The sequence below is a fragment of the Python bivittatus genome, unplaced genomic scaffold, assembly GCF_059951505.1.
Source record: "Python bivittatus isolate LINGU-HERP-01145 unplaced genomic scaffold, Pbiv_v1 ctg000070_np1212, whole genome shotgun sequence".
Classification (NCBI taxonomy): domain Eukaryota; kingdom Metazoa; phylum Chordata; class Lepidosauria; order Squamata; family Pythonidae; genus Python; species Python bivittatus.
In genome coordinates, this window is record NW_028277034.1 from 17,827,508 (window position 1) to 17,853,882 (window position 26,375).

At 36.1% G+C, this 26,375-nt stretch overlaps 1 protein-coding gene across 7 annotated transcripts in view; it reads right to left on the reverse strand.

The window, feature by feature from the left end:
- Positions 1 to 26,375, reverse strand: part of RAPGEF2 (Rap guanine nucleotide exchange factor 2) — a 196,259-nt gene that overhangs the window by 87,152 nt on the left and 82,732 nt on the right. For 4 of the 7 annotated variants that reach the window (XM_088132706.1, XM_088132705.1, XM_088132704.1 and 1 more), the window contains exons 4-7: positions 22,008 to 22,091; positions 18,698 to 18,773; positions 11,606 to 11,773; positions 9,233 to 9,250 (exon numbers count right to left, since the gene is read on the reverse strand). The exons of 1 other annotated variant lie outside the window; for it this stretch is intronic. In XM_088132706.1, the coding sequence (XP_087988832.1) occupies positions 9,233 to 9,250; positions 11,606 to 11,773; positions 18,698 to 18,773; positions 22,008 to 22,091 (346 nt within the window). The remainder of the gene's footprint in view (positions 1 to 9,232; positions 9,251 to 11,605; positions 11,774 to 18,697; positions 18,774 to 22,007; positions 22,092 to 26,375) is intronic. 2 more of the 7 variants (XM_088132707.1, XM_088132703.1) reach the window with 1 other exon arrangement.

Genomic DNA, 26,375 nt, shown 5'->3' on the forward strand with positions numbered 1-26,375 from the left:
AAATTAATAAAAGTAAATATCTTTAAAAAAAAGAAAAGAGTTTTTCAGAATTAGCATACTGAAATAGTTTGCTATTTTTCATCAATATGTCTCCTTATTTTAGTTCATCAGTGTATTTTTTCTAAATTTTAAAGCTGACATATCTCATCTACATGCTGCCTCTTACTTACAAAGCCGTATTTATGTATGTATGTATGTATGTATGTATGTATGTATGTATGTATGTATATAAAGAATGTCCTACTGCTCTCTGTAAACTGGTAGTTGGTGGCATTTGGGGGAATATCAGAGGAAATCTAGATACCAGTTTTACTACAAAAGTGAAAATAATTCAAAAAGCAAAATCCTTCCATAAGATGTAAATATTATCCCTGTACAACTTAACTATGGAAGGAATTGTAATCCAAACTATCTGTAGAGCTTTCATTTAGAAAACTGGGTTAGAGTCTGATTCTCAGAATAACAAGTTCAGGTATACTAATGTTCACTAATGCTTTGAAATGAGGAAATCAATGAAATTATTGTAAAATATTAAACTTTTTGGGGGGGTATTTTGTCTGTTATGTGATGAAATGTAATTATATGTCACTTGGTTGCTTCAGAATGTCATAGCAGATAAATGTCCACATTCCTGGGGTTGGTAGCAAATTTTAAGCAGAATTCTTATTCTTTTCATAATTATGTATCAATGTGAAATTAAAAATTAGGCTATATTGATTTCAGTAACATAGAAGGATGTAAAGCAGATAAATACTGAAAAATGGGTGACATGCATTAATATCTTTTTCAGATAAATGAGTTCAAGTTGCAATTTTAATTTATAGCTTGCTCATTCTCATGCACATACATGCATACAGACACCCTCTCTATATGCTCAATCTTCTATTAAAATACAATAAATATTAACAGTTATTATAGCAGAATCTGAGTAATGTAGGCAAAAAACCTTGATAATACTAATAAAAACCATCACTAACATTCCTTTAACAAATTTATAAACTTACAAGGCAGGCAACCCAGCATTGTTAATTTTCATAAATTGAAAAAATCTAAACTTGTAGCCATATTATTCAGCAACCTAATTTTATCCACAACACCCTTATTACACTTAGTTTCTAAAGCAACGAAAATGTAGGTCCAATTACGACATCAATCAAGCATTGTTCCAAAGGGTGGGGGGAGAGAACAAATCCCAGGACTCGCTCACAAAAATCTACCGCACAGATGATGTAATGCAGAAAGATAACCTCAGACAGGAGATGAAACTTGGGTAAACAAATGGTGACCATTACCATGAACTGATTACTGTCTGCTATTTTGAAATTAAAAAGCAATCTAGATTATGTACATGCTTGTCATACTGCCAAGACAAATAATCCGAAACCGTACTACCTTATAAGGACCAATTGCTAAAGCAAGTTGTAGCATGAGGAATAACAAGGAATATCATGCAGCAAAATAATGCAAAATCATCACAGGTCAATAAATCCTTTTCTTCAGATCAGCATCATGAAATTAAACTGTTATGTTTTAGAGCTGATTTCTAACCACTTGCTAACCATTAAAATGTTCAGGTTATGGCATTAACTCATATACCAATATCCATATTGCATGTACTGAAATTACTAGAATGAAATTACATTATATTTACTTATTAAGCATTGTTTTATTAGCACTAGATGAACAGGTAAACGCAGAATGCAAAGTTGACAGATGAAATACAGTAATTAAATCTTCAGCTTTACTATCATTTTTTTTTTTTTCTATTTAGATCAGCAATTCTCAATCTTTCATGTCTTAAGTCTCACTAATTACACTATTAAAAAATCTGGGCCCCACCAAAATAGAAACAAAAAGCCCTTTTTTCTTCCAAGGAGGACATTTATGTTTATATATATTGTGGTTACAATTATCAGTTACAGCGGGAATTTTCAAACTTTGTGATTCCACAATCCCTTAAAATAACTGATTCTTCTATAATCCTATTCATGAATAAAACAAATTATTTCATTGGAGTTAGGGGTGGATAAGAAATAAATATATCACTTACTAAAAAGCAATTCTCATACTTTCTTGACTGTTTACTTTTATCATCTCATCTAGAAGATATAATCCACCCAAAACTATTCCATTTTGAAATGCTCAATTTCCATACAGTTCTCTAGATACTCCAAAATTACAGTTATACTACCATATATTATATGTAATGTCACCATCCAGCAAAAAAAGGGAAAAAAATCTACCAATCATAGTGCTGTTATTTGCTGTGGGTTTTGGTCCCTGATTTCCTTGCACAAGTCATTAGCTCTGAGCAGGCAATGCATAAGAATTGTTAAAATTCTCTGGACTTTACTCCCTTTTTTGTCTGGTCACGTCCACAACAGGGTTTCCCAAAGTATGGCTGCTGTTAAAACTTAATTTGGGCTTGCTTAGGCAAAGTGGGAGCAATTTTGGCAGAGTTCCTGTTCTCCCTATACAAGCCTGATTAGCTTAGAAATAAATTGTGACAATGCCCTGAGTTGTTCCCCAGATTAATCATCTGGGAGGTAATGAGAATCCATGAGTACGGAAAACTGAGAACATTAAGTATTTCATAAATTTATACTAAATTAATATTAATATGAGGAGTACTGCTATGCGAGATTCGCAGGGATAGGAAAAAAGGATGCAATATTAATACCAAAGAATAGTAGGTGTTAGAGTGACAGTTTTACGAGGCTGGAAAGGTAAAGAGAAATGTTCAATTTTTCACTTAAATTCTGGTTGTAATTCCAGCCATCTTTTCTTCCTGCTGGGACTTCAGTTTAGTACCTTGAACTATCAGTTGTCTACATATTGACATATGAATTCCAATAATTACTTTGTATGGAAACCTTTTCACAACACCCACAATAATTTTCTACTACTGGCCTAAGTCTTGGATTTAGGTTTCAACTAATAGGATCTTCCTAGCATGCTCCAAACAGATTCTTCTGCAAGCATTTCTGATTAGATGTGGCTTCACTAAAGCTCTCGCTGCCATTGTCAAAGAGCCTCTCTACCCCTTGTCCATTTTCTTTTATGAGTACTATTCCCACCCTCTGCTGGGTAGTATCCCAGAGAGCTATGGTTGGCTTTACTCCAATATCCTGTTTCACCACAAGTATAAACATTTTTGTCCCCTTCAGCCTTTTCACTTTCCTTTCCTCTTTGAGATTTGTTTCTTTTTTCTATCTCATCCTCTTTAAAAAAATTCTCCCTTCTGAGCCTTTGGTTTTTCTCTTGGAATTACACTTGTTCCCCTGGGACATTTGCTGAACTCAGACACTCTTCTGTCTTCGGGTTGCTAAATAATCCTTAGCTAGTTCTACCACCCTTTTTCCTGCCTCAGGATGGTGCTCTTGAATTCAGAATCTGACTGGACTTGGTAGGAAATGCAAGACCCGTTCAAGGCCTACTTCTTCTACCACTTCTTCACTGGGTTTTAAGTTGCATTGCAGCCATATGATTCCTAAATCCAGCAATCTGGCCACAATTCTCTAACACCCTTCTGTGGGTTACACAAGTGTTTTCTGAATCACTGCTTGCATGTGTGTGAATGTGTGTTTCATTACTTCATACCAGCGTAGAATCATTTTTTCCACATTCTCATATTTCTGCACCTCTCTGGCTAGAAGAGAATTCTTCCAGTGAGATTAGCTCATGTTACCCACTCCCTTTTCAGCCACTTAATTGCTCTGAAACATTACACAGAATCCTCAAATGTCTTTCCCCTATACCAACAGTTAAATCTCCTATTTAGCATCTAACATGAGGCCTCCAGGTGAGGTCATTTGATGGCATGGGGTGCAGTATCATCAATATGTGGATGATACTCAGTTATACATCTCCATCCCATGCTGGGCAGATTGTGCCATTCAGGTGCTTACCCAGTGCCTGGAGGCTGTGGGGGCCTGGATGGGAGGGGACCCACCTTAGACTCAACCCTGGCAAGATGGAGTGGGTTTGTGTTTTTGGCTCCCCAGGGATCAGTGAGTCATCATCTGTGACTCTCAATGGGATAGCACTCCCCCCAAGTTGGTGTGCAATTTGGGTTCCTCCTGGACTCACAGCTCCTGCTTGAGGAACAGGTGCCAGCTGTGGCTAGATAGGCCTTTGCCAAGTTTTGGCTTAAGCACCAATTGTACCCTTTCCTGGACTAGGAGGCCTTACTCACCATCACTTACACCTTAGTCACCTCTCAGTTGGATTACTGTAATACGCTCAACTTGAAACTGCCTTTGAAGACCACCTAGAAGTTACAACTGGTCCAGCATGCAGCGGCACATTGTAATGTGGGTACTTCACATTTTACCCATGTTATATGGCTACTGTGCACACTGAACTAGCTTCCAGTTACTTTCCAGATACAATTAAGGTCTTGATTATCACCTTTAAAACCCTAAATGGCATAAGGCCAGGTTATGTGTGGGATCACCTTTCTCTAAGGGCTTTTGTCCATCCTACTAGGTCTGATAGGGTGAGTGCACTGCACTCTTCCCTTAAATGTTGCCATCTGGCTGGACCTTGGAGACACACCATTCCTGTGGTTGCCCCGACTCTTTGGAGTAGTCTTCGGAGGGGCTGCACCCAAGCATTGGGCTAGAATGGAAGTAAACCCAGTAATGTAGAGATGGTGGGATGTTATGGTAATGTGGTCGGGATATATGTTGTGGTAGGATTCTGTTGATTATATTTATTCTGTTTTTATGGAATGTCGTTGTGAGCCACATAGGATTATCATGTATAAGACAGGTGGCCATGTAAATCTTCTACATAAATAAAACTTTAACATGTTAGGGGACTTCCCTAGGGATAGGACTAGCACCTCTGAGAGGTTCTGTTTCTTCCTTTCTTTCCCCATCTCTCTCTCTCTCTCTCTCTCAATCCTTCTTGGACTATCTCCTGAAACTTTGTTTTTTACTTTTGTTTTGTTAGTCTAGGAAACCTCCCTATGCTTCTTTCTTTTTGAACCATCTACTTAATGGGTTCCTTTTACTCCTACTGCTTTTTCCTGTAAAACCTTCAACCAGTCCATTCCCTTTTTTGACGTAGCTGGGTTTATACAGTAGCTGTGGATTGCTTTCCTCCCTCAACTGCTGTGGAAAATTGTTTTTTTACAGCTTTGGGCTTAGCACCAGGGTCTATCATCCCTCCCAACTGCTTCTTTTTTCTGACTTGTCAAAAGGAAGTGTTTTGTCAGCTTTCTGATTCTCTCGTTTCTCATCAACTGTGGGAAGGTTTGGTGAACCTTCAGCTTATTACTGGGCTCTGTAATGCCCCCCACCCACACACACACACACACACACACAGAGCTTCCTTTGAATCTGATATGCCCATTTTGTTATTAGCTCATCATCTAACCTCTTAGCAAAAACACATTTGTGTGGCCTTGTTTCTACCTCCAGGGGTCCAAGAAACATTGGATAGCAGCACAAATCTTTGGCCTTAACTATTTCTTTCTCTTGGACCTTGTTACAATTTTTCATTCAAAAGAATCAACTGTTTATCTGTTCATTCCCACTATGCTGTCACCACTTGTCATGTGTTGTTAGAATTCATCAGACAAGACATAGCAGCCAATGTCCTTCTTGTGAACCAAGTCAATCACTTTTTCTACTCATAGCATATCAGGGAAGTAACATTTAGTTAATGTATATAAACAGAGCTCCAGTCCCCACCACACACTCCCATCCTCCCATACACATTTCTGGCATCTGCCTTTAAAGAAGGTTTGAATGTAGTAAATCACTATATGACCTAATTGTTCTAGCATTATGATATTAAGTATCCCTCTGCCTGCAAAAGTACTGCTGTTAATATGACCTATACCTAGTTAAGCTATAACTAAGTGTACAACTATTACTCAATTCCATGGAGACTCAATCAAGGGCTTCAGTTAAGCTTAGCTGGCAATCTCTTTTGTCTACCTTGATCCTCTTTTCCATGTCTTCAGATCCTCTTCTCTCTCTGAACATGTGAGTCAGTTAGAGAGTTCCCATGTCTTTCTCCTCCTAACTCGTCTTTAGGAGATTTTGAATTATCCTAGAATCTGCATTTCTTTAGAAACCCGAGACTTTCTAATTTCATCATCTCTTGCTAGCCATTTTCTTTTTCTCCTGCTGAGTCCAACTCTAATTTCCTTTTAACTTCTTAACCCATTTCAACCTCCCCCTTTGCTCTATTACGAACTTGAATAATAAGAGAAAAGAGGAAGAACTGCCCATTTCTGAATTCAAGTTCACAGTACTGATGGGATCCATTGGAATCTGTAGACATCCTTCCAACCACCAAAATGGGCATGCCATTTTGGTGACCCATTTTATTTTGTCTCCACTTACTGCAAGGAATAAGTAGGCAAGGGCAACACAACAAATATATTTCAACATCAGCAATGTTTAAGCCCATCACAGCATCACCCACTTGCCTTTGCTATTGCACGCAACAATAAACAAATCATACTGACAAGCATTGGCAAGACACTTGCTTTAAAACAGTTATAATGGATCACACAATGTTTAATATTTTGTTATTTGTCATGTAGACCTGGGATCTCATTCAGATGCCACTTCAATAACACATTTGGTATTTTTCTTTAAAAAAAAGTTTAAACACATTTGCATCATGGAATGCTAAAGGGCTGCCTACAAAAGAACACAGATTTTTTTGTGAATTGAAGCTGATTTTTTTTTAAACAAGAAACACATATAGATCCAAATGAGAAAAGCCTTTTACTAAGATAATAGATTTCAATTTTTTGAAATATATAGAATATTAAATTCTATACATTTCAAAAAATTGAAATCTATTATCTTAGTAAAAGGCTTTTCTCATTTGGATCTATATGTGTTTCTTGTTTAAAAAAAATCAGCTTCAATATTAAATTCTATACATAGAACATGCTAATGAGCATTCAGATGCTTTTTTTAAGTTTAATAAAAATATTTTCATAAATTTCTGATGTACAATCAGGTGAGCTGGGTATGACTTTAACCTTACAGGAAATACATGATACTACTGATATGATGAAATCTGGAAAGGCCCCTTGACCAGATGAAATAATTACAGAATGATATAAAACAAAATAAGGAGAAGACAGCTCCTATACTTCTAGATATGTTTCAGGCATCTTCATATTAATTTTAAAGGCTTTTAAGGATTTACAAGTTATCATCCAATATAACTGTTAAATGTTGATGCTAAGATTTTAATACTGCTTTAACAAGAACATTACAGAAGGCATTAGCTGCAATCCTGCATAAACTGGCCTCATGAAAGGATGTCAGTCTTCAGATAATATTAATATAAAATAAGTTTTAAAACAATATATATTTGGAATTAGATATACTTTAGCTGTGCTAATTATTAGTTTTCTAGTTTTTTAGCTGTTTCTTTCTTTTCTAGTTTTCTTCCATTTTCTAGGGAGGTCCTTTTATTTTTCTTTCTGTTCCCCCTTAATAGTTTAGCATACTTTTTTGCTTTTTTCCCCTTCACTATATAGTATATTACATACTAGGTTAGGTTTCTCTTTTTAAAGTATATACTCTTCTGTACAATTGTTATATAACTGTATGAGAGCCAATTTGGTGTAGTAGTAAAGACACTGGGATAAAAACCAGGAGATTGTGAGTTGTAGTCCTGCCTTAGGCATATAGCCAACTGGGTGACCTTGGGCCGGTCACTCTCTCTCAGCCCTAGGAAGGAGGCATGTCAAACCACTTCTGAAATCTTAGCAAGAACAGTGCAGGGACTAATCCAGGCAGTCACCAGAAGTCAACAATGACTCGAAGGAACGTACATACAATATGTATATAACTATATACTTACACTGCTGCTTAGTGCATATATAATATTACAAGCTAATATCTTTTAAAAATAAGTGTTAATTTTAATGTTTTAAAAGCTTGATAAAGTTATTTTTTAAAATGTCTCTTTCCTCTCCCTCATAGTGCAGTAGATGGGACATGGTAAGATCAAGCGAACATCTACTTCTGTGTAGAAGGACCCAGGGACAAGTAGATGCTGATTCAGCACATGACAAATGACATGATGGCCATAATGCACATAGTTAAGGCCCGGCATTGTTCAAAATGTGGGAGGGACTGAGACAGAGTATTTCTGGCAGTAGTTGATACTACACCACTCTTGCAGACAAATGCTGTATCACTGTATCACATTAGAATGTGAAGGAGAGGGGTTGCTTGATTAGAATGAGGTTCAATTCAGGCTACTGAGACACTGCTTCCTAGGATTATCCTCATTCAGTGAAACCTTCTTGAACAGCAAGCAGCCATACAATATGACAAGGTACTCAGACATATATGTCCTCAACTCAATCAGCAGGAATGAAGTCTCAAGTCTTAATGAACTTAGAAAAAAGCCATACTCAAGTCAGATTATGTTCACAGTTTTTTTTTTAGAAGTGACCTTGGATTAACTCCAGGAGAAATTGAGATCTGAGAAAATGTTTCAAGACTGTATCTTTTAACTTACAAACATTTCACTGTAATACTATTATATAAATACCATTAATACCTAAGAATGTTATCTAGGATAAAGTACTGTTATAAATATATATAATATATTGTAAATTCTTAATCTGCATGTTCATCACTACTAGCTCCTAGTAGTTTAAGAGAATTCTTGAATCTATGCTATAGTATTAATCTTTATTAGCTACTTTGAAAGAAAATCTCACACTAATTCAATTTTAAACAAATGAAAATGCTACAGATCAGAATTTAAATATGTAATTTTGTACTTCAGCTCATTCCATTACATTCTGAATATAAACTGTCGCTTGTAGGAAACTAACTTTTGTTATACAGCCCAATTGCTGAACTGTAACATCAGGTGCTGCTTGGGAATAAAAACTGTAAAACTTACAGATATAATATCTAAAGGGTCTGTTCCACCACTTTATATTTCTAAACGTTGTATGGAAAACTATGAAACTTTTAACAATGAAGCATGCCACAAAGGCAATTAATAGTAACAACAGCAACAACAACAAATGAAATGCTAATAATGGTGATGTCACAAGGATTTACATTTAATTTGTGTATTTTAAATTCCAGCTAAAATACATATTATGTAGTGGAACAGAAGGGATATAACACAAATTTAGCAACAACAAGCCAGAATTAAGACATTAGTCACACACCAAACTTGGGAAAAATAAACGTTAAAGGACCATACACATAGGTTACAATACCTGCTGTTTAGTGCATTCCTGTGAGCCAAAATGAAATGAATGCCACATAGGAGGAAAGGAAAAGATGAACATTATCAGATATAACAAAACATATACTATTATGAACTAATGCTATTATGTAAGGAAGTTTTTAAAATGGACTTACGGTCTGTACATACTTTCCCTAAGCAACTGAGTCATTTAATATACAGTAGTATATTTATTATAAAGTAGTATTACTAGAATTTGTCAATTTTCTTGAATAGATTACATCTATACTTCCTTTTAATGTATTATTTGCACCAGCCTTTGAAACATAATTCATTGAGCATGAGCTACCTCAGCAAATATTTCTGTTTTATAAACCAAATAAAGGAAATTGCATAGAGAGAAACCATTCATGTTTTATATTACAGCTTGATTTGCTGCCTTCCTCTCTCTCTCTGTCTGTCTGTCTGTCTGTCTGTCTGTCTGTCTATCTATCTATCTATCTATCTATCTATCTATCTATCTATCTATCATATTTATATAGCCACCATCTCACATAAAGTGACTTTTTACAGTGAAGGACAAAAAAGAAAGCTTGCATAATTAAGTATTATATTTACAATGGGTGCACATGAGAACCACGGCCAAAGTAAGTCTCTGCCTGTTCCTACCACGTGTTTGGACAAATGTGAGAAATGTATCAATGTTTCTTCTTTATATTTAATAAAATTTATCAAAAATATTCTATATTAGGGTATTGAGTTCAAATATAAGAACTCATAAAATCACATACAAACTAACAAAGTTAATCCTTTCCCTGAAAAGCATTCTGTTACACAAACAAAATAAACAATCTGGGTTATTCAACAGATTCACAAAGCATCAAGAAAAGCCTTTTGATAGTAGCAAACATTTACAGGCCAGCAATAATTATAGACTGAAATTGGCTACAAATAAAGGAACAAACATTCTAGAAAATGTCATTCCTGAATACTTTAGAATCAGAGAGAGCACATGAAGGATACCAAATGATCCAAAAGACTCTCTCTTTACTGCATTAGCACACTAATTCAGGAAAACAGATATAAAGATTCATTCATTGTATTGAAACTACAGGTAATCAAAAGACTTCTTTCTCTTATAGAAATGCCATGTCTTCCCAACCTGATTCCTCTATGCATAACTTCCAGGTCTGATTCTCCATGCTTCTATATACTGAAATTAATTATCAAATTACCTATAGGTACAGAATAAAATGCCTCATGTCATAACTGGGGATAGAAGGTTAATCCGTATGCATGCTCTATATCAGTTACATAATTTACCTGTGGACTAACTCAAAGTGCTGGTCTTAAAATCAATGTGTGCATAATGAAAATCTTAATCTCTTAAGAGTAAGTCTCTCCACAGAAACCCATTTGCTAACCAGAAGTTAAAATAGTTATCTTGTTATCTAAGCCCATCTATCTGTCAGGAAAGAGTTAGGCTTCCAGAATTTTTTTTAGCAAGAGCCTCCTTCTAGAATAAGGAAATTTTCTTCTCTAGTTTCTTTTTAAATATAGAACTTTTAAGTATAATTACAATTTTTGAGAGCTAATATAGTTTTTGTTAGTTGTATACCACTTTAAGCTTTCAAAAAGCAGCATATTTAAAAAGAACAGAAAATCCCACTTAGCATTAATTTTGTGACCAAAGGTGTTTATTGCTGCCACACTCAATGTATATGTACTTAACTTATTTCATCATACAATTATGCTCTGGAAGTCTACTTACACGATGAAAAATGACTGTATAAGCTGCCATATCACTTTTATACTATACAACTCCTGCAAAGTTTACCTGATGCTGAGACTCAGGTATTTCAAAGTAGGAACACTTTTAAACATTAGTCAAATGTTTATTTCATTTTACATTTTAAAATTATATATTATAATATTAAAGTACAAATATATCTTCTTCAGCTAGAGAATTAAAATCATTTGAAAGCTAATTATGCAACATAATGCTCTCTCAGATGATAAAGATTTGGTTCAGATTTGTTAAATTATGTCAGCCACGTCAGTGGAAGATGCACAGTCTGGTTTAATCATGCTGGGAAGAGATAAAATAAAACTATGCTTAAATAGATAATGCATCACAAATTTGTTCTCAGCTGAAATAACTTTCATTCATAGAAATGAATGTTCAGACACAGACTTATTAATGTAAAATGTACTTTAAATATTCAACATATTAAAATACATTCTGCACATAAATACATATTATAAAAGCAAGGCAACTTTCATACATGGAGAAATTTGGGTATATCTGTATTCACAATAGAAAAAGGGTTAATGATCACCGATTCCATGTTTTAATTCTCATACTTACACTGTAACATATACTATGCAAATATGAACAGCTTACCGTATGATAACCTCTAGGTAAGGGTGGCTTCCCTACAGGATAAGCATCAACAGTATCAATAATTGTTTGTCTTTCTCCTTTTTGGTTGATTTTCCTAAATCTCCTTCTAGATTGTCTATGTGATGCTTGTCGCTGGAAATACTCTTCATTTTCATCCATGTAATCCACCTAATAAATAAGCAAATGTAACAATGTACTTTAAGATGTATTTTAAGCAACATTAAAAGATGGTCTCCATTGCATTTTCAAAGATTTGTTTTATGTTGAGGATATAAAACCAGAACTTACTACCCAGAAGGCCTACAATATTTTCAATAGTGGATCCAATTGAGGCTGTGCTCCAAGAGAGAATGAACTGGTCTCTCTATGAGGGGAGTTACTGTCTGACTTTCATATATTCCACATTGTGTACATGTCTGTTTTGAAAACATGTTTCACACAAAAAACTTTCTCACTAAAAAAAAAAAAAACCAAGGTTTAAGCAATGGAATTTGAAACCTTCCTGCTGATTTCAATAGGCCATTTGGGAACTACCCCTCCTATCCTGTGGAAATGTGTTCCTCTAAAAAGGCAGCATACTGTTTCCTTTTCTGAAGCACAAAAATTTCAAAAAAGATTGGAGGAAAACCTACACAAGGATATCTTACATCATAATAATTTGAACCCGCTCATTCAATCCAATCTTCTGATAACTGAGCACCTAAAGCAAATATTGTATTTAGCATTATACATACTTTATTTTCTACAAAGGGAAGAGAACAACACTGACTGCTCAGCTGCTCTAACAGGAGCATGTTACTAGAACTCTAGGCAATGATAAAAAGAATACTTGAGTCTGTCAGCTATTATGTTGCCCTCTCCCAGAAAGGAATTGCTAAGAGATACGGTTATATATAGTGTCAAATCCACCAGAGCCATTCAGCTAAAGTGAAGAGCAATAACAACTACCGTATGAGCAGATTCCTTTTTGCCTGCATATGTAAAATATTGTCATGGTATTCCCCAATACCACTTGTACAATCTGGTTGGCTAGTAGAAAGTGGAATGTGCAACAGATGTTGAATAACACGTTTATATGTTGCCAGACCTTGTAACAATGGACACACTTTAGAGATCAAGTGATTTCTGCAATGTTTTCCTCATCCAAATTTGGAGGAATGGATTGCCAGATTTTGGGTTAACTGAATGATGGAAAGTTGCTTTTTTTTCATAAAATGTATTTGATTTATCTAACAAAGCAGGGAAGCTGAAAGGGCTAGCGGAAATTGAAGAAAAACGTATTCAGGTTCAACTGTTCAATTAAACATTTTGATGAACCCAATTTAGAGAGATCACATGCAGAGAAAAACAAATCCAACCTCTACTATGATTCAAAGGTTGAGCTAAGCAAGCATTCCATTTAATCCTCTAAAACCAGCAGATGTCACAAGAGAGACCCAGCTAAATTCACAAGCACCTTCACTTAATCAGAGGGCAGGCATACCCTTCATATGTTTGAATTTATAATTATTTCTGTGTAGGAATCCACCTGCACTGGATACAGATTAACTTGTCCTAATTGAGGACAGAAAGAAGAAAAATAGTATGTGAAGACAACTATCTGCCTCAAGGAGCCAACTGTCCATCTGTAGGAAAATCCATGACCTTATGCTTCCAGGTGAGCAAGCATCACAGTTATGTATTTGGTGAACGCTCCCCAAAAGATAATACTTAAATCGGGTAGAGTTGTGAACAAATCTGGAACTGAAGTGACCAGCCAGTGACCATTCCAATTAAAATAAGCATCTTTTAAGTCTAGTCACACAATCTGGTCTCTGCCCTGAAGATGAAGGATGCTTGATTTTGTCACCATCCAAAATGTTGGCAGGGGTGAAAGGAAGGGGGACAAAGAATTAGCTTATGAAAAATTAGAAAAATCAGATACCTATATGCTTTTTCTGATATAGCAAGAAAAGACTGAGTGTATGGATTTTAGTATGAACTTCATTCCCAACAGTGGCACTGAAAATAAGAAGGGTGAGAATTGAGCATGGATAAATCCATACAAACATGCAGATACTAAACTTTGCTTTGTGTCATCAGTTTTATTGATAAATAAACATTCTACCCCAAAGGAAGGTTTTTTACATAAGCTGACAGACCCAACAATTTCAGTAAGCAATGACTCCTTAATGCAAGCCTCCACTAGAGATTTAGCAGTGCAAGTCACAATTTGTCTAGGGGTGCTGATCTTGTATTTGTAGAAAAATACTGGCTTCTATACAAAAATCCTTTTGCAGATAGTTGCTAATCTCTCAGCAAAAGTGATGCCATCTTCTGTCAAGGAAGCAAGAACAATACAGATTTCAGAAATATTTAATGCTAGTCAGGGATAAAGTAGAATCCTGAAAATTGTAATAGTAAATTCACAGCCACAGTTAAGAGTGAATTAATCAAGATAGGGTCTCTTTGAAGCACTTCCTGCATCTCTCACATTTGGACTAAGTAGCCTCTTCTCAGATAAACCAGACACTTGTCCCTCACTTTCTTCCTACAATCTCTCACATCTTGTCTCATAAAAAAAAAGGTAACTAGCTTAAAAACTGGTGATTTGGAGATCAACAACTGCTATAGTATAGAAATGGTGACCATAACTATATAATTTTCTTGACTCTTCACTGATAGCCTTAGGACAGCTGCTAACACTAAAGAATCATTATGTCCTAACTTAAAAAACAGAACCTTAACTGGAACTGCTGGTTGCCAGAGCACCTTAAATATGTGGAACAACTGTTCCACCAAGGAGCAAATATCTTCAGTAGGGAGGAAGAGAATCTGCTTTTCAGACATTAGGTCTATCAAAAAAACCCAAAGTTGAAGAAAAGAAATAAAGTGAGACTTTGACTCAGTCATCTGGATACATAAACCCATAAGCCTGAGAAACCCTGCAAATGGGGACTGAATTGTAAATTAGTGGCAGTTCAAAGTCAGAGATACTGTCCAGATTAGACAGAATAAGTCCCACAGGTGGAGAAGGGAGAAGTCCTAAAGAGGATACTAGATAATATGGCAGCTAAATGACGGAAACAATATCCCACGGTATTCAACCCTAGTTATCAGTGAGAAAAAATAAAATATGCCAAAATTTCTATAGCTGTAATGGGGGGAGGGGGGAGGTGAGAAAACAGCTAGGCATTGAAGCAGTGGCTGCTGGAGGATTCATCTTTGCCAGTCAGAAAACCTAGAAATAGCTTATATATATTTATACATGCCAGAGAATAGTATGCAGCTGGGGTCTAAGTTACAGATCCAGAAATGAGACCAACTGTAGTACAACAGTCAAATGTAGGCAGGTAAAAGAAGGGGGTGGGGAGCACCAGCACCAGTAAGAGAAGGTGACTGGTCTAAGATGGGGATCCAATTCTCTATTAGTAGGTAACAGTAGCAGCAGCAAGAGTCCTAGTATTTTGCTCATACCTATTTAGAAACAAGTAAAAAAAAATTAAAAATCATGAGTAGCAACAGAAGTCTGGGAACACTAATGAGAAAGGCATCTGAAATAATGCAGCAAAGTATCTCTATAGCCCCAGAATAGAGTAACAGGACAGCACTTTCCCTACAAAGTAAAGTCCAATAACGGACGATTGCCCTCCGCTCTTTCCAGCTAGGCCATCAATAATGGGGAATGAAAAAGAAGTGGAGAAGACTGCATCAAGGTCATGTGAAGTAAGATGGAGGGAAGTTAGCAGACTAGATGGAACCAGATAGAGTGGTACCTCTAGTTACGAACTTAATCCGTTCCATGACTCTGGTTGCAACTCAAGTTGGTCTCAAGTCGAGGTAAAGTTTCCCATAAGGTTCAATGTAAATCTGGTTAATCCGTTCCGCCCTCTGAATTTGGTCGCACCACGAGGCAAATTTCCCCATAAGGTTCAGTGTAAATACAGCTAATCCACCCTCCGAATTTGGTCGCACCCTGAGGTAAATTTCCCCCATAAGGTTCAATGTAAATACGGCTAAACAGTTCTGAAACATATGCATTTTATTTTTAAACCTCAAAAACCTTCCAAATGCCACAAAAACCTTCCAAACGCCACAAAACACACCACAAGCCTCACCAAACGTCTCCTTGCTACCGCGATCTCGCCCACAGGAAGCCACGACCATGTGGCAGCAGGGAAAATGGCCGCAGATCCGGTTCGTAAGTAGAGGCGAGTTCGTAAGTAGAGGTAAATTTTTGGGGGCGGAGCTGGTCGTATCTCGAAAAATTCGTAAGTAGGGGCGTTCGTAAGTAGAGGTACCACTGTATTTCCAGCCTTCTTGTTTTTAATAGCGTTGAACAGTTTCATTTTTCTCTTGGCCTCTTTGATTTAGATTTTTTTTCTTTTTGGCCATAATTGAGAATGAGATGCCGGCAGTCTAAGATAAGAGGGAACCAGAATCCTTAATTCTAACTAGAGAATATCAGTACTGAATGACCTGAAAAGGCAGAACAATGTGGGACTAGCTGCAGTAATGCCAAGGGTAAGGTTGTTCTGCACAAATAAGAGCTTCTTATGTTCAACTTCTTCACAGCAGATGTAATTGTGACACATACTTTTAGAAATTGTAGGAGGAGGTCCATATTAGTCTATGATGGCAAAAAATCAGGAGGCATCTGGTAGCACCTTTTCCAACTAACAAATTTTCTTAAAAGGCATAAGCTTTCGTGAGCTATAGCTCATTTTCCTCTATGCATCTGATGAAGTGATCTACAGCTCATGAAAGCCTGTACCTTTTAATAAAATTTGTAAGTGCTACCAGACTCCTCCTCCTGATACATTCAGAGAGAAACTTTAAGCCAGGATCAGCAGTTCTGTATGCTGGGGTGGTGGTGGCTGTGTGTGTATATGTCTGTAAAGGTAATGAGGATAAATATTTATTCTGTGGCCCTTACCTAGACAGAACAAACATAGAAATGACTGTTGGTGGGCAAGATTTTACTGCTGTGATGTTTATTTTCTGAATAGCTGAGAAGCCATTAGCTAAAGACAGTTTTCAGTACCCACAAGCCCAAACAAACCAGTATGAAACAATTAACAAAGAAATAATTTGGAATTTAACTTTTTGATAAAACCCAAATTCAAGCATGCAGAGAGTTCCTTAATAAGTTGTTTTAGTGCTGGTCTAAAAAAGTACTGAAGGACATCATTATGACCAAAGGGTTTAAAGAGTGGGCTCCCCATAAAAAGATCAGATTTCTTTTCCAGAGCACTGCTTGTAGGGACAAATCCCATACATATGAAATACATAAACCACACAAAATAATTATAATTGCAACTGTGCACATCAGAATGCCACTTTATGAACTGTATATTAAGACAGTATCTTAAATAGGCATAATGGTGTTAGTTTAAATACTGGGTGGCAAGCTTCCACACTTACTGCTTTGGATTTAAGAGAGGACTAGATCAAAATTAACCCAATTATTAATCCCATTATTAAAAAAGACAGGCAAAACAATAAATGGAAGTCTTTTGGCATTTCCTTTTTAAGACCCATAAAGTACACAGAAATAAGTACAAAATTATTAATTGTATCTAAAATGGGGAAATGTGTTCCTCTACTTCCTAGGGAAGTGGAATTGCTATAGGAGAGAGATAAAACCTCTATCTGAAAGAAGTGGGATAATAACCTTTTTGCAAAAAAAAAAAAAAAAGTGAGATAATAGCCTGCTCCATACATACAAACACTTTGGATATGGAAATTTCAGCAAATAATGTTTTCATTATTATTTTAACAATATGAACTATGCATTAAAATCCCTACTTGCATAAGCTTTTTCTATGATGAAATTTTTCACTTTTGCCATCTATTTGTAGTAAAAAAAATGAGTAACAAATGAGTAACAAATGAGCAGCAACTCATAACTATTGCTTTCATCCTGCCTATGAGAAGATGAAAATAACAAACCCCAGTCAAATCTTTCCTTGGTTTAACACAGATACTGGTCAATATTTTGGGACTGAGTGCCAGACTTGTTCTTTGAACTGTGTGCTTGATGGGTGCACAATGAAAAAAAGGATCGGCATAAAGAAATATAAGGGGATAAGACAAAAAAAGTTGACTTAATAAAATGTTAATAAATTAAAATTTTATTAGATTACAATTCTCTTTTAGTGGGGCTAGGAAGAACAGAATATATGTGATTTTGTGGCTGTAGACTGTGTTCTCTTGTTTTAGTAAGGAGGTTGGTAAGCTGCTGCCCCAAGATTGCATAAGGCCAGCATCCCTGCTTGGTGGACCTCAGTACCCTTTCTGATTACAAGTTCTGAAAACTGATAGTAGAGTTTCCTGCCCTTTTGGCATAGACATCAAATAGTAATAAAATATCCATGTAAAAGTAGTTTCCTTCAAATCTACACTGTTCTGGTGTATTCGTTGACATTTCCATATACTTTTTTTGACAACATTACAGAAATGGGTTCCCAATGCCTTCTTCAAGGATGTTTATTTCAACATCCCAATTCAGCCTGGGATTTCACGATAGTCTCACATACAAGTACCAACGAAGCCCAAACTTGCTTACCCAAACACTATTCAAAACAAGGAAACAAAACCCCACACTGTTTACATCTGTGAAATGGCCTGATCTACTATGTAGCCCTCATCCCTCCTTAAGTGTGGGTTGCTATGTTGGCCATTAAAAGATTGTCCCAGCCTGATTTAGTATATTGGCCAAATTAGGGACAGAAATTTGTTTTCAGTTTTAAACTATGTGGAAAGGGACAAATGAAGGAGGTTAAGTTTAAATTTAAAACAGGTTGGACTATATGAAAAGTAAGGAAATTGTAAAAGAAGTTAAAAGAACAAAAACTATTGCTCCAGTTTATCTTTTCCAACACTTCTGAAATAATACTTTATTGGAGTAGGGGTTAAAACCTGCAAAACAAAAAGCTAAGTCTTTTTTGTTTTTATACTGAGGGAAACTTTCTTTCATTTTCTTACCTGAAGTTCCAAGCCACTAAACAGATTAACTGATTGTAGACAGCCTCACTATTTTAGTGGATGTATCTTAGCAAATAATAGCTACAAAATGGCAAAGTGGTACCATCATTATCCAGTTATACTCACCACAATCATTTCAGATGGTTCTAGAACAATGCATTCACAGCCACGCCTGAAGCTTCCTGCAGAGCGTTTCCCAAAACTGAAGGAGAGAGAAAACATTTAGAAGAAAAGGAAATCTGCAAAATCAAAGAGACTTCTGAACAGATTAACACTATACAATTGTCAGCTGGTATTATAGAATAGAGGAGGTAGATTTTACCATTAACATAACAAATATAACTAAAACAATTATATTACCACTGATTATAATGCTGTTGCCTAGACTTTTTAATTCTCTGGTTGAGCTGAAGGTTGATCTGCAGAACAGATAGCAACCACTTTCCATTAATCCTGTTCCTAAATATCACAGAAACAACCATATATTTAGAAGATGATATGTGAGCAGTAATTCAAACTAATCAAGATCTTCTTAGGACTATGTAATCAGGGTAGACTGACAAAGCACTTACAGGCCATCTGGATGCAGAGACTCTCTTTAGACTCCACTCTGTCCTTCAAGTCACCAGTTGGCAAGGACTCTTTGAATTTGACATCTAACTCCAAAGGCATTTGATATGGAATGTATGACAGTTAAAATAATAATTTGTTGCTAATTACACACTGTATGAGACCTATAATTTCCTAATATTCCATATAGTCTGTCCCTTAGAATACATCATTATAATGATCTCATTTAGACAAAAAAAAAAAAAAAGTAAAAGCAGGGACAGCTGCTTAGAGAGCACTGGGCAACAACTGATTAAAGCCTCAAGAAACAAGGATATTGCCAAGGGTTTTTTGGTAGTGGATTTTTGACAAGGAAATAGGGATGAGGCTGGACTGTCATAAGCTCGCAGATGATAGGGAAACACTGTATTTGATATCATAGTTAGGCTATCATAGTTATGTTACCAGCTGATCTTTTAATTTTTAAAATAGTATTTCTAAATAGCGAAATAAAAAAGAATCTATATTAAATACTGATTATAAAGTGAATAAAAAATTAAACATAACAGAAAGAAATATTGATATAAGTATAAATACCTAAGTATGGGCTCCAGTTCTAGCAGTTCTTTTTATGCCCAGAGATCTTTGCTACCTGTGCTTAAGACCTGGACATAGCAATTAGCAACTAAGAGAGAATGATCAATTTGATCCATTCACATACAGGCCAATAAAGTAGCTTTATTATTTTAAAATCAGGAAATAATATAGAAGAAACTTGAGGATATCGCCCCAAACTTATGACTTCTACTACTCATCCAGCACCTTTATGTGTATGTGTGTATAAAAAATCCCTCAGATCAGTTATCCAATGTTACACCAATGAATACTGGGTTAAATAAGTATCATCTTAACTCCTTACTGTTCAGTCTTTATATGAACTCAGTGGTGGATAGTTTGTTCACTGAGTTCATAGTTCCTACCACACTAAACTGGCAGACACACACTTTTGCTATTATATGCAGACAATGTAGCAATCTTTTGCTCATGCCAGATGATTTTAACGGAGGTCTTCAGTCTCTTATCTCATACTGCTATGCTGAAAAGCCTACCATTAATTCCCAAAAACGTAATGGTCTTTGCCAAATGACCTAAATTACCTATCCTGAGGAGCAAATCAAGCATTTTATATATCTCAAAAGTTTTTTTCTTCTAGCATCTGGATCACAGAAGTACTGAGAGTTGCTTGTGGGATAGAAATTATCTAACTAAGTAAGAAAGAAAATAAATAAATAAAAAGGTATAATCTAAATACATGATTTATTTTATTCATCCATTCATCCATTCTATTTGCATATAGCCAAATCAATACAGCCATTTACAACAATCCAGTAAAAGCAAACAACCAATTAAAATGCCCATAGTAAGTATCATAAAATCAAAATTACAAATTAATAATAGAAGAAGAAGAAGAAGAAGAAGAAGAAGAAGAAGAAGAAGAAGAAGAAGAAGAAGAAGAAGAAGAGATAAATAACAGAACCAAAGTACAAGAAAAAATTGGAATCTAACACTTAAATTGTTGAGAATGCTCATAGAAACCACCATAATCTTGAGTTCCATAAAACATCTGATGGCCATTTATTGCCAGCAAATTAGGCTGTTCCAGCAAAAGTGAATTATGAATGTATAAAAGCTTCAGTTCACTGGACAAGATGCAGTTTAATGTGTCTGTAATCTTGTTTGTTGAGTGCAATCAACTGAGGCATTAACATTCTTCTCAATAGGGTTAGTACCTACTACAGGATAATTTTCATTCTTCCTAAAGGAGAGCCTGGGAGAAGTTTCTAGCCTATAAATGTGATCCAGAGTTTAATGTATCCGGGTTCCACAAAGGCACCAGGTCTGAGATACTGACTTCAGAAAGACTTGAATGGTTTTGAAACAGGAGGTTAACATGAACTATTCCATTGCACCAAATTATGCCTATTTGCCTGGATACTGTGAGCCATTCTTTCAGAACAACACTTATGGGACATTTCACTTCATTCTCAGTACACAAAGTCAGCTGTTTGAGATAAAGTTGCTGAAACCAGTGTGAATAAATATTCCTTATTGAGGGAACTGAATGACATTTTCCTAAAAGAAGTGATCATATGTTCAGTCAACTTTATAGATGTAAATTATATATCTGTATTTTCCACATATTAAGTCCTGCAACATACAGTGTAAAATGATGGGCTCAGATATTTTATTTTTCTATTTACATTGTAATTACTCCAGTCAATCAGACTTGAAATATGCTTTAACCATATACCATGGAAATACAAGGGGAATACAGAAGAAAAGAATGCCATCACTTAATTCTGTAGCAGGAAGTTAATACATTCCAACCAGGAGGGCCTTTGCACAGCTTCATGTTGGAGTATTTTAAAGTTAACAGGTACACTCCAGAAGAAATGCAATCTACATTTTATATATTTTAGACAACAGCAATTATATTACAGGTGTGGGCTTGATATGTTGGTATCTTATATTCCCATTAGTAAAACATACATTTTGACTATAAAAATAAATATGAGCTAATATTATGTGTAAAACCATAATTAGGCAGAATTTCAGTTAAAGTTTTTAAAAAGAGCAAATTGTAAGGTTTACATACTAATAGCCAAAGTAGATTTCTGTGCTATATACTGGAAGCTGCTTATATCTCTAAACTTGTCTGTTGTATTTTCAGTGAGATACACTTTTAGGTATATATTCCTATCCATATGCAACCACAGATGTAAATATTCTATTAAAATATGCAGTACTGATAACTGATATCTCTTTAAATATTAGATGTCACTAATTTCTCTTTAAATGTTTAAACGAAAATGAATTCCAGTCATACCTGCTCCTTGGAAGAAACATTGATTCTTTGATAAATACTGAACCAGACAGAAGAATATACCAACAGGTCCCAATATCATCAGGGCTGTAAAAAAAAAGATGAGAAACTTTAGGAAGTATGATTTTAAAAGAAGAAAAAGAAGGTAAATGTCACAAAGGAAGACCTATATTATAGTGCTGTAATTCACATAGGTACTTGTGATAAGCTAGTTTTAACTGGTGAAATTTTCTAAAAATGATATTTTCCTCAGTATCACACATTTCTATATGATAAAACAATTTACTTACCTGCTTCTTTATTTGTAATATTTCTATCCTGACAACTCAGGCACTTATAGCAATTGATCAGAAAATCCAAGCATAAAATCCTTACAGCAATAAAATCAATAAAACATAATCTCACCCTAACCTAGCATCCATATTAGCAACCAACCAATATTTAAAATCATTGTTAATTAAAGTCTCTGTGGAAAAGCCTATTTTGAATGCCTTCTAGAATGCCATCCAGAAGGGTGGCATTTTACATCTCTAATGGTAAACTGTTTCATAAGAATGGAATACAAGCTGCAAAGCATCATACGCTTGCTCTGCCTCATGAAGAGAATACTCAGCATCCCAATTCAGGACAAACATACCAGACAGATTGGTTCTTCTAGAGGTAGGTAGTCCTTAGTTCCCTGGGTACCAAGCCATAAAGGTTTTTCTGGGTAAAAATCAATACTTTGACTTGTACCCAGAAGCCTACTGCCAGTCAATCCAGTGCCCCAAAAAATAAAAAAAGGCAATTATCAGACCACTGCATTCTATGGTAATTGCAGGTACTGGGTAGTCTTCTAAGACATAGAGAATGAATTGATAGAGGCAATAAGAGCTTAGATAATAATTGCCAAGGTCTTGAATTTTACTTTAAAAATGCATTTATTTTTATCCACTGACTTGCTGTAACTATGCAGCAACATGATGAAAGCTAAACTTAAATCTTAATTATACTAGAGCAAAAGTCTAGTAAAAAATTAATAATACAAAGTCCACAATTCTGTGCACATCTACCTGAGTCCTACTAAACTCACTTTAAATTACTTTTAGAGTAAGGATAGGACTGTGCTATAATAATGCACAGCACAAGCCCATCCTGATATCATTTTCCCTTAACAATAATGTGTCTTCCCCCGATTTTTTGCATTATCTTCTTTAGATACTTTTATTTTATACAAATACAGTGGGGCAAAAAAGTATTTAGTCAGCCACCAATTGTGCAAGTTCTCCCACTTAAAAAGATGAGAGAGGCCTGTAATTTTCATCATAGGTATACCTCAACTATGAGAGACAAAATGGGGGAAAAAATCCAGAAAAGCACATTGTCTGATTTTTAAAGAATTTATTTGCAAATCATGGTGGAAAATAAGTATTTGGTCAATATCAAAAGTTCATCTCAATACTTTGTTATATATCCTTTGTTGGCAATGACAGAGGTCAAACGTTTTCTGTAAGTCTTCACAAGGTTTTCACACACTGTTGCTGGTATTTTGGCCCATTCCTCCATGCAGATCTCCTCTAGAGCAGTGATGTTTTGGGGCTGTCGCTGGGCAACACGGACTTTCAACTCCCTCCAAAGGTTTTCCATGGGTTGAGATCTGGAGACTGGCTAGGCCACTCCAGGACCTTGAAATGCTTCTTACGAAGCCACTCCTTCGTTGCCCGGGCGGTGTGTTTGGGATCATTGTCATGCTGAAAGACCCAGCCACGTTTCATCTTCAATGCCCTTGCTGATGGAAGGAGGTGTTCACTCAAAATCTCACAATACGTGGCCCCATTCATTCTTTCCTTTACACAGATCAGTCGTCCTGGTCCCTTTGCAGAAAAACAGCCGCAAAGCATGATGTTTCCACCCCCATGCTTCACAGTAGGTATGGTGTTCTTTGGATGCAACTCGGCATTCTCTCTCCTCCAAACACGACAAGTTGAGTTTAGACCAAAACATTCTACTTTGGTTTCATCTGACCATATGACATTCTCCCAATCCTCTTCTGGATCATCCAAATGCTCTCTAGCAAACTTCAGACGGGCCCGGACATGTACTGGCTTAAGCAGGGGAACACACCTGGCACTGCAGGATTTGAGTCCCTGGCAGCATAGTGTGTTACTGATGGTAGCCTTTGTTACTTTGGTCCCAGCTCTCTGCAGGTCATTCACTAGGTCCCCCCGTGTGGTTCTGGGATTTTTGTTCACCATTCTTGTGATCATTTTGACCCCACGGGGTGAGATCTTGCATGGAGCCCCAGATCGAGGGAGATTATCAGTGGTCTTGTATGTCTTCCGTTTTCTAATTATTGCTCCCACAGTTGATTTCTTCACACCAAGCTGCTTGCCTATTGCAGATTCAGTCTTCCCAGCCTGGTGCAGCTCTACAATTTTGATTCTGGTGTCCTTCAACAGCTCTTTGATCTTGGCCATAGTGGAGTTTGGAGTGTGACTGTTTGAGGTTGTGAACAGGTGTCTTTTATACTGATAACAAGGTCAAACAAGTGCCATTACTACAGGTAACGAGTGGAGGACAGAGGAGCCTCTTACAGAAGTAGTTACAGGTCTGTGAGAGCCAGACATCTTGCTTGTTTGTAGGTGACCAAATACTTATTTTCCACCATGATTTGCAAATAAATTCTTTAAAAATCAGACAATGTGATTTTCTGGATTTTTTTCCCCATTTTGTCTCTCATAGTTGAGGTATACCTATGATGAAAATTACAGGCCTCTCTCATCTTTTTAAGTGGGAGAACTTGCACAATTGGTGGCTGACTAAATACTTTTTTGCCCCACTGTAATTCCATGATTCTGCCTGAAGAAATAAAACCAGAAAGCATCTTAACGGTAAACAGCAGGAATACTAAATATTTAGTTACTGGTAGAGAAAAATTATCTAATTTCTTCTTGTAATATCAGACTAAACCAGGTTCCTGAAATATAGGACAATGCTCAAAAACTCCTAAGAAAACAATTCTGAACATGACAATTATCTGGAAAATAGTCCAATTTCAAATGAGATTCAGAATTATACTGCAACGGTATTTTTGCTATTTTTATCATCAATGACCTTGCTGATAAATTGTCTAATATTTCCATACTCACTCAAAAATTTGCAATTAAATGCATGGCCTCTGCTGGCAATTCCACTGTGTTTTGAATTTGCCAGATAACAAAATTCATACTAAGCAATAGGTTCCCTAACAGGGAAAATTAGCACCAATAAATAGGTCAGATCATACAAGCATCCTTGTATACTAACTCCCCTTTTGTTCAATCTGTATATAAATGATATCTCAAAGTTCCTTCAATCAACTTGCACAAATATGCCTAAAGTTAAAAATAAACATGTAAACATCCTGCTTTATGCAGACATGGTATTGTTGACATATACCCAGGTAGGGATGAGAAGACTGCTGCGCAGGTTTAGTTCATACTGTGTATTCAACTACCTGAACAGTAATAAGTCCAAGACCAAGGTAGTTGTTTTTAGGAAGAGACAGACTAGGTATAACTAACTAGAGCCTAGACAGGAAGTGTATAGATCAAGTTAAGTCCTATCTATATTTAGGAACTGTTTTTATAGAAACAGATTCCTGGTTCCCACATTTCAGAAGGAGTTACAGACAGTGACAATGCCGTAAGATAGCTCACCAACCATAGCTACCCTGGTTCCCTAATTCCAGCCATAAAGGTATACAACGGCAAAATAGTTTCAATAATTCCATATAGTGCAGAACTGTGGGGATATATAAATCCTCTCCTATTGGAACTGATACAGTCCACTTTTCTGAAATGGATCTTGGGGGTGGACAAATCCACACCAACTCCAGCAGTAAGATCAGAGCCGGTATATCCCCTATACAAAGTCATCTAGCAATTGGAGTATTCAAGTATTGGCTGAAGATCTTATTTATGGACCCAGATAGTTTGCCCAAGCTGTGTTTCAAAGAACAGGCACTTAATATGTCTTCTTGTACTTGGGCTGACCAACTTTCAAATACCATCTCACAATATGGATTTTCCATCCAATTTCCAATCCAATCAGATCTGAAGGCCAGGAAAAGTTTTAAACAAAGGGTCTTGGATGTTGCTGCCCAAGATGATATCATATCCTTTAAATGTACTAAGTCCTTGAAATGACTGGCTCAATACAAATCAGCTCCTAGATAGAAAAATATTTAACAACTTACGTGACCCAACATCTTAGAAGAGCTTTCTCTAGAGCATGTTTTGAACAACTAGATTCCATGGTAAGATATGGGAGGTTTTATGGAGTTCCATTTGAAGAAAGACTGTGTATCTGTGGTGTACCAGTGCTGAAGACATTGCACATAAGCTATTTGAT